This window comes from Homalodisca vitripennis, chromosome 1 (genome assembly GCF_021130785.1).
Source record: "Homalodisca vitripennis isolate AUS2020 chromosome 1, UT_GWSS_2.1, whole genome shotgun sequence".
NCBI lineage: Eukaryota > Metazoa > Arthropoda > Insecta > Hemiptera > Cicadellidae > Homalodisca > Homalodisca vitripennis.
The window spans coordinates 248,225,592-248,238,964 of NC_060207.1; the positions used below are offsets into that span (position 1 = coordinate 248,225,592).

Genomic DNA, 13,373 nt, shown 5'->3' on the forward strand with positions numbered 1-13,373 from the left:
TGTTAAGTTGGCAACAACACGGAGTAACTTCATTGTTGTCTGTTCCAGTGGCTAGTGTAAAGTGACACTCTTTGCATCTCTTATTTTGTGTGTGTGTGTGTTTTTAAAATGTTTACAACCCAACAACGAGTTTACATCCTTCAGTTGTGGTGGAAGCACAATAAAAATACTGCTATAGTAATGTAAGAATTCAGTGGTAAATATCCAGGTGTCGCGATACCCACTCGACAGTATATGCGGAAGTTAAATAAGAAATTTGAAAACACAGAAAGCGTTTTAAATGCCCTGAAGTGTGGTCGTCCACGATCAATTTGCAACGAAGAAAACCTGCAGACAGTTGCTCAAGTTTTTATAGCCAGTCCCGGTAAATCGACTCGTAAGGCATCTGCTGAACTAGAAATATCAACTGAAGGGTGCAAAGAATGTTAAAGCAATTAAAATTTAAGCCATACCGCCCATCTTTACTTCAAGCGCTTCACGAGGATTATCCGCTCAGAGGCTGATCCAAATTTCTTGCGATCAATTTTGTGGTGTGATGATGAGGCGTGTTTCAAACTAAATGGACGCGTTGTGCTAGCCGGATGTAAATCCTCATAATGTAATCCACGCAGAACTCAATGTGCCTCGCATTATGGTATGGGGAGGTATTTCGAGTACTGCACTGATTGGTCCTTATTTTCTTCAAGGATATGTTAACTCAGAAAATTACTTACGGTTGATGTAAGAACTAGTTCCCGAGCTCAGAAACAATCAATATTCATTCGCTTATCTGGCAACAAGATGGTGCACAAACACATTTCGGTATCCAAGTTCGAGATTTTTTAAATAACACATTTTAATGAATGGATTGGTCGCCGTGGTACAATCGATTGGCCTGCGCGCTCACCAAACCTGACCCCACGTGATATTTCACTGGGGGGTATTATAAAGGAGCCTATGTATGCTTCAAAACCGAAAAATGTTGACGAACTCAGAATCCTAATTAGAAATGCATTTGAACTTGTTAACAACGAAAAACTTTACTGCTAAAAATGTGTGATTCTGTTCTCAGTCGTTGTATGAAGTGTATACAAAATCAAGGTGGACATTTCGAGCAACTGCTATAATATTGTGTGGTAATATGTAAAATATTTCATATAATACATTTGTTTTCTTGCCTAAAAGTGTTTTATTCGATTGACCTATAACGCCTTTAAATGTCTCTTCTGGGGAAACTGACATATGCGCCACCCTGTATATTGGTGAATGTCGTTTACTAAAGTACAAATTCAGCATACAAACATAACATCGTACAAAATGTTTTTGCAGTGGTCTTCACACCGGTCCCAAACATACCCTGGAGCATTGTTGGGTTGCTGGTGGTCATACACTGGATGATCATAGCGAAAGATTCTATGTCGAGGCCACATGATTCCCACAGTATAAAGAGGGTTAACTTTGGCGACATTTAAAGCTAAATCCTAGGCTATTAAAATAAATAGCCAATCCCCAGCACAGTAACGCGCCCGCCTATCGGTTATGTATGCGCGCACTTAACGTCTTTGTTGATAAGAGTCACCTTGGAGTGGGCTGATAACTCTACAATCACCACCACAGTTCGGTACGGTAATTCACACGACACCTCGTAAGCAATCTATCTATATCTGTCAGTTTCTGTAAACAAAGCACTTCAGTTTCGCTGTAATCAATTTTATGTTCTGAAAAAAAGAATTAAAGAAAGAATGTCTGGTATCGGCTCAAACAGCAAATTAGGCACTTTGTAATTTTGTGATAAATCAAAACTGTCAATCACGCGAATCATCGTGCTCTGTGTGATTTGATCATTTTACTCGACCGACGCTACTGAAATTCCCTCTCGTAATTAGGCAATAATCATTAGGTTTTGTATGCTGCATTTGATTCGGCTGTATTTGTATTATTCATCACCAAAATAACAAAAGTGGCCATTTGAATATTTCATTCATCAACGCACTATTGTTATCCTCTTGAATTGAGGTTTCTTAGTTTATCGATGCAATTTATCCCATGACATTATAACATTGGACAGCACCTGCTCATTTATAATAAAGTGTCGTTGTTAATGTTAAAAATAATAACAACACACTTAATCAAATAGGTTTAGTATCAAGTTGAGATGTCATTAGTTCTCGTTTAAATAAACCTGTTTATTCCCCCGTTTCTACTAGCTTTGTCCGGTTTAAAAACGTTGAGCTTTTTCGTGAACTTTAAAAAAATTATGCCCAATGTTTATCATGTATGTAGGAAATTTGCTAAAATAAAAATACACTACAACTGTTACACTAGTATTTTAGTAGCTACAAATTCTAATTCATCACGAACTAAGCCTACATTTTCAAGTGCAAATAGAACATTTAATTATTCACCTTATTTCCTCTCAGTATTTTAAACCAATACATATCATCGAATGACTATACGAGTACAATAGATTCCGTAAATTATATTTCTTATTATTGTCTGAAAAATTAAATTTTTGTAACAGTGAGACAAATTAGTCTTGTTAGAAAAAGGAGAAATTCCAGTGTTAAACAATTATTATTCTTAAATGTTCTAATAGTACCAAGTTCTAATAAATCTCAAATATTTAAATCGTCAATATGATATCAAATATTTATTTTTTGTAGCCCAATAATTTGCATACTGAATGCTGGTTCTTGTTGGATGTGCTACAAAAGGACGATGGCCAGTTTATACTTACATTTATTTCCGACACATCAACATTCCACTAAGATTTAATGTTATATTTGGAAAAAATGTCTTATTCGTGGTAACGGTAACCAATATTTACTAAAATAACTACATTATGTTATTTATTTCCGACACATCAACATTCCACTAAGATTTAATGTTATATTTGGAAAAAATGTCTTATTCGTGGTAACGGTAACCAATATTTACTAAAATAACTACATTATGTTATTTATTGACAGTAATAACGAATGGTGATGACAGTTTATTCTCGCATTTAAAATTTAAGGAATATAAAGAATACAGGTGCACAGGACCTATCGTTATAGAAATACAAATCTAACTCTTAACTGATAATATAACACTGAAGGAATATAAAGAATATAGGTGCACAGGACCTATCGTTATAGAAATACAAATCTAACTCTTAACTGATAATATAACACTGTAGGAATATAAAGAATACAGGTGCACAAGACCTATCGTTATATAAATACCTATCTAACTCATAACTGATAATATAAAATTTAAGGAATATAAAGAATACAGGTGCACAGGGCCTATCGTTATAGGAATACAAATCTAACTCTTAACTGATAATAAAACCACAACGCGACGTGAAGATTAGTTGGAGCTTCATTAAAAGCTTAGGCTAGGCTAATCTCAGTGTTTTCTTGACGCTGATTGTTAGATAAGTTACAAAAGCCCAATGAAATAGATTAATAATAATAACCTCAAAATAATATTAAACAGTATATTTAAACCTAAATACCTTCAATCGTTAAACTAATTTTATTTTATTTACAAACTTCTTTCACAAACTGTCAACAGCCAGATAAATTTAATTTGCATTTTTTTTACTGTATTACTCTTAATTGCATTTAAATATCTTTAACACGGTTAATGGCATTACACTTTAATATTTATTGGATGTGTAAACTTGAAGGTTTTCCTTGCTATAAAAATATTGATATTGTTTGATGTGATTACTTTCGCGCCTGAACTTCCAAAAACAAAACAACGAATTGTTTTAAAACAGGTTTGGCAACTTGTGAATAACTTACCCATATAGGCTAAATCAATTATAGGGATTTCATTTCTGGACAATAGGGTATCCGTGGAAGGTTCTTCTATTTTCTCCATGGCACGACAATTCACAAAATTACCAAACTAAAACTAAAGTAACACGTCCTCATCACAGAAGTGACTGACACATAACCTCTACTCGCTACACTAACACGTAACGCGTACTCACGAGTACCACAGAACGGAACTGAAGTAGTCTGAAAGTTTTGTTTGTTCGTTGGCTTTCATTCCCCCTCCCCACCCCGCCACGAGGGGCGATGATCTAACAGCTGTCCTCTTCGTGTCTCTTCGTTACTCTTCGGTATACTTCGGCCGATGTTGCGCTAGTACACCGCCACGGAGCGCTAGTGTTACACAGTGTTACCAGAAGTACGATACTACCGCAAAATACGATAATTATTCAAGTTCCGCTACGAACTACACCGTGGGTTAGTTAATATTAAGTCGTGAAAGTACATTAATTTTAATGAAAACCTGCAATCTTAAAAATATATTCTGAACAACCTTTTTAAAGTCTATTCCAAGCTACATTGTAATATTTTACTTTTGTTCCTGTATTTTCTAAAGAATCTGAGCAAAACACAAAACCAGTTGTTACCGTACTCTATGTATACATAAAATAAATGGGTTCTGCAGTTAACCCGTATCTGTAGAGCTTTACCTCAACTTTTCACACTGCACAGGTACAGATGCCATGAAAACCAATATCAATAAACAATAGTCATCTCAGTCTTATACAGAACATTTGCTAAAACTATTGGAATCATCGCAGCAGTACTAGTAGCGGTATTAATAATAAAAGAAAGCATGGATAATTTTAATGGTAAATGGTATCGAAGACGCTTGTAATATACCTCCCTTAATTTTGTTCAGTAATTTACAATACTTTATGCGTCTCTTCTTTGTAAATAAACCAAATCTCTGCGCTCAGCCAAATCCCATGGAATGATGAGATGCACCATTATTAAAGTCGATGTTGCCTAAATAAAATAGGCTTCCCGCATAATTTCGAGTGATAGGTCGCTTCGTTCTCGAGATATCGTGCTGACAGATAGACAGACAGACAATTTTTCCACACCCTCGCTCAGCCAACAAAATGTAAGTGTAACGTATTTTCTTACGAAAACATAACTTATATTTATATTATTTAATTCGCCTGCGCAGTACCATGCCACGAGAGGCCTACTATATATATATATATATATATATATATATATATATATATATATATATATATATTACGATGGTCCACAATGATATACAAAAAATAAAAAGTTTTAAATATGTGTCTCCACACTGCTGCCTTTGTTCCACCATGCATACTGAATCACCAGAAAAAAATTGGGCCCAATCGAAGAACGTTTAGAGGTGCCTATGATTTGAAAGTTCTACGTTTTGAATTTTAATTTGTATAAATTTACCGTTTAAAGGCTACTTTTAAGCAATTCAGCTAATAATTACAACGAACTTGCTTTTAATAGGTTTAATTAGTGGCATTATTGTCACGTACTTTATATTCATAAACTTTCACTTGTGAAGATCAATTATTCTTACACTTCGATGGTAAATTATTCACAGACATTGCGGGGGGGGGGTACTGAAAAAGTTGACAGAGTGGCGATTCTTGTTACTGGATACAGTGTCGAAAATCTGATGGGAGTCCCAAAGGTTGACTTGACGTTTAGACTAAATGATTGGAAAGTGAGAAAAAATGTGCGTATTTGACACAGCAGCTGCCAATACAGGGTTGAAGAGTGGCGCATGTGCCATTCTTGAAGACACTCTAGCCTTGTGTGGATTCTATGTAGACACCATGTACTTGAAATTGTACACTCCTCCGTTTTTAGTGCAGCTTTTGGAGTTAGTGAGGGCCCTGATATTGCCATTTAAGCGTTTCAAGAAATACCGGCCTTATATTGACAATAAAACATTTCTCTTTTCATTTGAAGCCAATAACCAAACAAAACATTTCAGAAAAAATATGATGGACTATTATGGCGTTATTTTATCGCCATATATTGATTTGCTCAAATCAATCAAAGCAGCCTCGAGTTGACTGTTTAGAGCTTTCTATTTATTGTTTCAAAATATATTTATTTAAGGATCAGTTTACGCTTACATCTAAAGAAAAGAAGGGAATCACTGAGGATTGGATTACCTTTTTTTTATTCCCACGTCAGTATCATAACTAAAATTGTGATACCAACAGACTAAAGCCTAAGGCCCTTAAAAGATTAGAGAGTAAATAAATTATCCATAAGAGTAAGAGGCCTCTCGAAACACACGTTACACAGCGGACAACGGAACTACTTAAAATATCCTACTAAAAAATGGTAAAGAAACCCTGTGTTGTGGCCTACTGATCCGAACTTTATTGATTTTAAAGAGAATGCACAGAACATTAAAGTAGTGGACGACTGTGCCGAAATAGGAATTGCTCTGATCCAAACATTGAATACTTCTATAAGGAAAATTAAGAACAGTTTAAATACCTTCTTCAGTTAGTACAACTACACAGAAAACAGTTTTCAACGGCGAAGAAGACAACTCTGATGGCTTATAATGTTAATACACCTTATTAAACTGTATGGAGATATATTTATTATTTTAATAAATAAAGTAGTTTTGTACCAAAGTATCGATGTTTTACTAAAAGTCAATTTTGTTCTTTAAAGTGTTAAATCATAGGGACCCCTAAATATTGACCTATTCACCTAAAATTTGTTTCTGTATTATGTAGTACCAAATGGAACAAGGGCATGAATGTGGAGAATATTTTTTCAGATCAGACTGAATGTTTCTATTTTCTTTTTTGTCTTTTTTTGTTTTTACAAATAGTTCAAAGGAAAAACTTATAAAAATGACAAATTAATGTGTTATACACACCTTTTCCACGAGTTCCAAGATGTGTCTTTTCAGACTCAATTCATAGATGAAAATTTTAGATATATATCGCGTTTGGAGAATATAAAAGAGTGTAACGTGTAACGAATTTTATGAAATCTTAATGGTTAACACTTCCAACTATAATCTTAAAAATCACACCAACAAGACAAAATATTCGTGTGATACTAAGTGTCAGAATATAATTTATGAATATATGAGAAACAATTTATTACTTCTGTCATTCCAGAGTACATGTTCAGGAAATACATAAAGGATTAATTTTTTACCACTATAAGTGCATTTTATCTTTCAGATAAGCCTTCAATGGCCGTTATAAGTAAGGAAGTAATCGTGTCGTATTTTTTAGACTTTGGCCAATTTCTTCGTTTTTTACGTTGGAAGTGCTAAATTAGACTCAAATAATATAAACAGCTATGGAAAGTTACAATACTTTGACCAAACCATTTTTATTTAACATTTTTTTAGACTAAAACGAAACTAAATATGACATAAAATATTAAATGTTAATATTTTTAAATTTATTTTGACCTTTTAAATCATCTGAAGAGATATGGTCAAGTATAGATAGTATTAAAAAATTTAAAATACAGTTTAGCCATTTAAAATCGTAACAACAATTACAATATAAATTAAAATATTAATATTATAACTGACTACTATGTATATTCCATGCGAATCCAGATTATGGGGAGATATAGACTTTTTGTGGGTGTTGCAATAAAAAAGATTATTTAAAAGGGATTGGACATTATTTTAGTGGAGGTGGTTGTTGTGCCTGGTGTTTGCTTTGAAATATTACAACATTAAATAAATAAGGTTTATTCGTTTAAGTACAGTACAACTTTAACATTATTAATAATAATAATCCAGGTAACATCAGATGGTTGTTGGATACAATTTTAAAGTACGTAACACTCCTTCCTCCTACAGTAGTCCTTCAGGAATGCCTAACTAAGATCGACGTGTGCGAACAGGACGAGGGTTTGAGTTGTTAAACGAGAATTGACGGGAGGCAATTTGACTCTAACTGGAAGTCACTCTTTGGTGAAGTAAATATTCAGTTAACCGATATATTCAGTTTTGCCACAGAGTATGTAATTTCTGAAGGCTGATGCAAACAATAGCAGTGCTATTTTCCTAACATAACTGGAAGTCACTCTTTGGTGAAGTAAATATTCAGTTAACCGATATATTCAGTTTTGCCACAGAGTATGTAATTTCTGAAGGCTGATGCAAACAATAGCAGTGCTATTTTCCTAACATAACTGGAGTCACTCTTTGGTGAAGTAAATATTCAGTTAACCGATATATTCAGTTTTGCCACAGAGTATGTAATTTCTGAAGGCTGATGCAAACAATAGCAGTGCTATTTTCCTAACATAACTGGAGTCACTCTTTGGTGAAGTAAATATTCAGTTAACCGATATATTCAGTTTTGCCACAGAGTATGTAATTTCTGAAGGCTGATGCAACCAATAGCAGTGCTATTTTCCTAACATAATTAGTATTGTCTGCATCTAAAACATAGCTAGCTATCAGACTGTTTAATCCGCGAATTCCAATGTTGTGTGATACTTGCTGGGTTGGTATGAGAATCAAAATGACTGGTTTGTTTAAATCAATCGTCCTTGTTGCTAATATTAAAACATTAAGTGGGTAGCGTACCTCTTTTTCTCGTTCATGTTTAATTAACTTTTTTATGTTCCGTTTCTAAGAATGTACCCTGATGTACCCACTGAGTTTTTTTTCTGCGTCCAACAAAATATTATTTTCCAAAACCAAAAATAACTTTTTTTGTTACATTTTAGTTTTTTAAATACCAAAACCTTATAGACATTTTTACAAAAAACTCAGTAGCTTTCCCGCTGCCTTACTAAACAACTGGTAAAATTCCAAAGAGATACTTGAAGAGTTGAAAATTCCAACCTTGAAAACGTTATGAGATACGGAACATAATGTATTAAAAAAGTAAACTTTCGGAAAACAAGGATTTTGTAAGGCAAATGCCTGTTTTGGTACAGTCCTGCTTCATAGGAAGGTCCAGCCTTTCTGTCCTTGGCTTCTAATGCTTCCTCTTAGCAGTGATGGCCTTCGGTTGGCTTTTGTAAAAACACTTTCTAGGCTTCATGGGATACGGTATATATCTAATGCCTTCATTGCTTTTGCGCAAAATTTTCCTAGACAGATCCCAATAGTCTTTAATAGATTGCATCTTACAATATTACCATCATTGCAGGTTGCTACAGCCTCATGGACACCTAGGCTTAGAGTGTCAAACTGTACAAAACTGTTTTCGGGTATTCAGTTCCATATCTTACAATATTACCATCATTGCAGGTTGCTACAGCCTCATGGACACCTAGGCTTAGAGTGTCAAACTGTACAAAACTGTTTTCGGGTATTCAGTTCCATATCTTACAATATTACCATCATTGCAGGTTGCTACAGCCTCATGGACACCTAGGCTTAGAGTGTCAAACTGTACAAAACTGTTTTCGGGTATTCAGTTCCATATCTTACAATATTACCATCATTGCAGGTTGCTACAGCCTCATGGACACCTAGGCTTAGAGTGTCAAACTGTACAAAACTGTTTTCGGGTATTCAGTTCCATATCTTACAATATTACCATCATTGCAGGTTGCTACAGCCTCATGGACACCTAGGCTTAGAGTGTCAAACTGTACAAAACTGTTTTCGGGTATTCAGTTCCATATCTTACAATATTACCATCATTGCAGGTTGCTACAGCCTCATGGACACCTAGGCTTAGAGTGTCAAACTGTACAAAACTGTTTTCGGGTATTCAGTTCCATATCTTACAATATTACCATCATTGCAGGTTGCTACAGCCTCATGGACACCTAGGCTTAGAGTGTCAAACTGTACAAAACTGTTTTCGGGTATTCAGTTCCATATCTTACAATATTACCATCATTGCAGGTTGCTACAGCCTCATGGACACCTAGGCTTAGAGTGTCAAACTGTACAAAACTGTTTTCGGGTATTCAGTTCCATATCTTACAATATTACCATCATTGCAGGTTGCTACAGCCTCATGGACACCTAGGCTTAGAGTGTCAAACTGTACAAAACTGTTTTCGGGTATTCAGTTCCATATCTTACAATATTACCATCATTGCAGGTTGCTACAGCCTCATGGACACCTAGGCTTAGAGTGTCAAACTGTACAAAACTGTTTTCGGGTATTCAGTTCCATATCTTACAATATTACCATCATTGCAGGTTGCTACAGCCTCATGGACACCTAGGCTTAGAGTGTCAAACTGTACAAAACTGTTTTCGGGTATTCAGTTCCATATCTTACAATATTACCATCATTGCAGGTTGCTACAGCCTCATGGACACCTAGGCTTAGAGTGTCAAACTGTACAAAACTGTTTTCGGGTATTCAGTTCCATATCTTACAATATTACCATCATTGCAGGTTGCTACAGCCTCATGGACACCTAGGCTTAGAGTGTCAAACTGTACAAAACTGTTTTCGGGTATTCAGTTCCATATCTTACAATATTACCATCATTGCAGGTTGCTACAGCCTCATGGACACCTAGGCTTAGAGTGTCAAACTGTACAAAACTGTTTTCGGGTATTCAGTTCCATATCTTACAATATTACCATCATTGCAGGTTGCTACAGCCTCATGGACACCTAGGCTTAGAGTGTCAAACTGTACAAAACTGTTTTCGGGTATTCAGTTCCATATCTTACAATATTACCATCATTGCAGGTTGCTACAGCCTCATGGACACCTAGGCTTAGAGTGTCAAACTGTACAAAACTGTTTTCGGGTATTCAGTTCCATATCTTACAATATTACCATCATTGCAGGTTGCTACAGCCTCATGGACACCTAGGCTTAGAGTGTCAAACTGTACAAAACTGTTTTCGGGTATTCAGTTCCATATCTTACAATATTACCATCATTGCAGGTTGCTACAGCCTCATGGACACCTAGGCTTAGAGTGTCAAACTGTACAAAACTGTTTTCGGGTATTCAGTTCCATATCTTACAATATTACCATCATTGCAGGTTGCTACAGCCTCATGGACACCTAGGCTTAGAGTGTCAAACTGTACAAAACTGTTTTCGGGTATTCAGTTCCATATCTTACAATATTACCATCATTGCAGGTTGCTACAGCCTCATGGACACCTAGGCTTAGAGTGTCAAACTGTACAAAACTGTTTTCGGGTATTCAGTTCCATATCTTACAATATTACCATCATTGCAGGTAGCTACAGCCTCATGGACACCTAGGCTTAGAGTGTCAAACTGTACAAAACTGTTTTCGGGTATTCAGTTCCATATCTTACAATATTACCATCATTGCAGGTTGCTACAGCCTCATGGACACTAGGCTTAGAGTGTCAAACTGTACAAAACTGTATTCAGATCATTGCAGGTTGCTCATGGACACCTAGCCTCAGCGACACCTAGGCTTAGAGTGTCAAACTGTACAAAACTGTTTTCGGGTATTCAGTTCCATATCTTACAATATTACCATCATTGCAGGTTGCTACAGCCTCATGGACACCTAGGCTTAGAGTGTCAAACTGTACAAAACTGTTTTCGGGTATTCAGTTCCATATCTTACAATATTACCATCATTGCAGGTTGCTACAGCCTCATGGACACCTAGGCTTAGAGTGTCAAACTGTACAAAACTGTTTTCGGGTATTCAGTTCCATATAATATTATTTACCGACTCGTTTGGATTTACAAAAAAAGTGTATAATCAACAAACATAACAGATCTGGTGAACAAACTACGAGACCACCTGTTTCTAACATTTGGAACTGCCAGCGCTGCCAACTGCAAGAAACAAAAATATTCCAATAACTCCGTAAAGGTGTTACAATATAAACTGTAAAACGACAGCGGAGCTACAGAAATCAACAAAATTCATCACTGCAGTGGATATTTGAACACGAATTTATGACAAGGTTCTTTACTTCTTATACTCATATTATATATTATTATTATATATCACTTTAACCGGAAGGAAAATTTACAAAATAACAAAAAACAAAAATCTATATTTCTGATTTTTAAGGTACACAACCCCCTTAAAGAAACGAGGTTTATTATTTTAAGTGCAACAGTAACAGTATAAAGAATTTAAACCATCAGATGATTAATAAATACAAATTTGAAAAGTTGACTTATTTTCCAGTTGATAACAGTAGCCTATTTTTTATCTCTGTAGATTTTGGTGCGTGATAATGCAACTTTAAATCATTTTTGAATCTAGATTATTTATCGTATTATACTATTTCACTAGGTATTGTAAGTTAATCCTTGTTGTTCCTAGTTTAGTAAACCTCAGCGACGTATAAATAACTATTTTGGAGGGGCTCAAGGGTTGAGATAGCCCCCCAAAAAAAACACGTTTGGCATCCTCCCCGAGGATGTTTTGAGTTGTATATAACTTCTGTAGCGTCCCCACATCGCCAGTATCTGAGAGACATCCTCGTGGTGAACACCAATTCGGCTTGTTTCAGGATCGGGAGCAACAAGCTTAAACCGTTCTGAAGTATGTTGACGTTATCCATTTGCTGTAAAATCTTTAGGTCACTGATTATTACCTAGGCTACTACGACTAGGCCTATTGAATATCTGCAAGTAAATAATCGACGGTTTTCGCTTTTATGAGAAAAATAAACTTGTTATAATCGGTTATTAGCGGAATATATTAGTTATCAATTGAAATAGACGTCGATTTACCAAGCTTTATGTAGCGACTGTGTATAGCCTACAGCGATCATGCTGAGCCTACAGTAACAAAAAGCTACTGGCTGAAATGGACACATTTGTGCCAATCTCTTTATGTTCGTCTCTGGAATTATACTGAAGGAAATTGATTCACCTAAGTAACTGTATTATCTTTCCACACTCATCCAATACACACATACAAAACGTCCTTTGCATATTTGTGAAAGACGCCGATAGACCTACTTGAATACAACGAAGAGTGGGACAGGCACGAGGTAGAGTACTTAGACATGAGGTAATAGCACAGTAGCGTAGCCAGAAATTTCGTTCGGGGGGGGTCCGAAACCGGAGATCCGGGGGACGTTTTGTGTGTGTTATTTGCCAATGATTTCACTGGTAAAAGGTAAAAATATGGAGCTTTAGTAACTATGCCTTATAGAAAGTGGAAAGATGTAATAGGCAAATTCAACTCTCACAGCAATTCTAGTACCACAAACTTTCTTGTATAGCTACAGAAACTGTACGAAGTTCGATTCTGGCCGAGTAGAAGGCACCAATATGATGTTGCATTCACTGGATAAGAAAGAAGAAGAACACAACAGAGCTTCACTCAAGTGTATAATTGACACAACTATATTCTGTGGAGAAAATGAAATAGGCTACCCCTTCGGGAACATTGGGACGGCCGAAAAACCCTTTAGAAAAGGTGGGAAAGTTTCTAGCGTTGCTCGGGTACAGATCAAAGTAACGGTCGGAAAATGCACCGGAAAAAACTCTACTGATTAGAAGTTCGGCTGCTTTGGATTTCACTGATAGAGGTATTTATGAATGAGTTATAATGACGATTTTTTGTATCATTACACTGTAGAAGAGTACATAATTATCGGAAAAAAATCACTTTCGGTCGGAAATAAATTACACATGAAAAATCTCATGA

The 13,373-nt window shown here is 35.7% G+C and overlaps 1 protein-coding gene across 3 annotated transcripts in view; it reads right to left on the reverse strand.

The window, feature by feature from the left end:
• Positions 1–4,027, reverse strand: part of LOC124353239 (2-oxoglutarate-dependent dioxygenase htyE-like) — a 55,818-nt gene extending 51,791 nt beyond the window's left edge. Inside the window, exon 1 of one of the 3 annotated variants that reach the window (XM_046803155.1) lies at positions 3,771–4,027. In XM_046803155.1, coding sequence (XP_046659111.1) covers positions 3,771–3,849 — 79 coding nt within the window. In that variant the 5' untranslated portion in view covers positions 3,850–4,027. The remainder of the gene's footprint in view (positions 1–3,770) is intronic. The other 2 variants (XM_046803157.1, XM_046803156.1) reach the window with 2 other exon arrangements.
• Between the last annotated feature and the right edge of the window lie 9,346 nt (positions 4,028–13,373).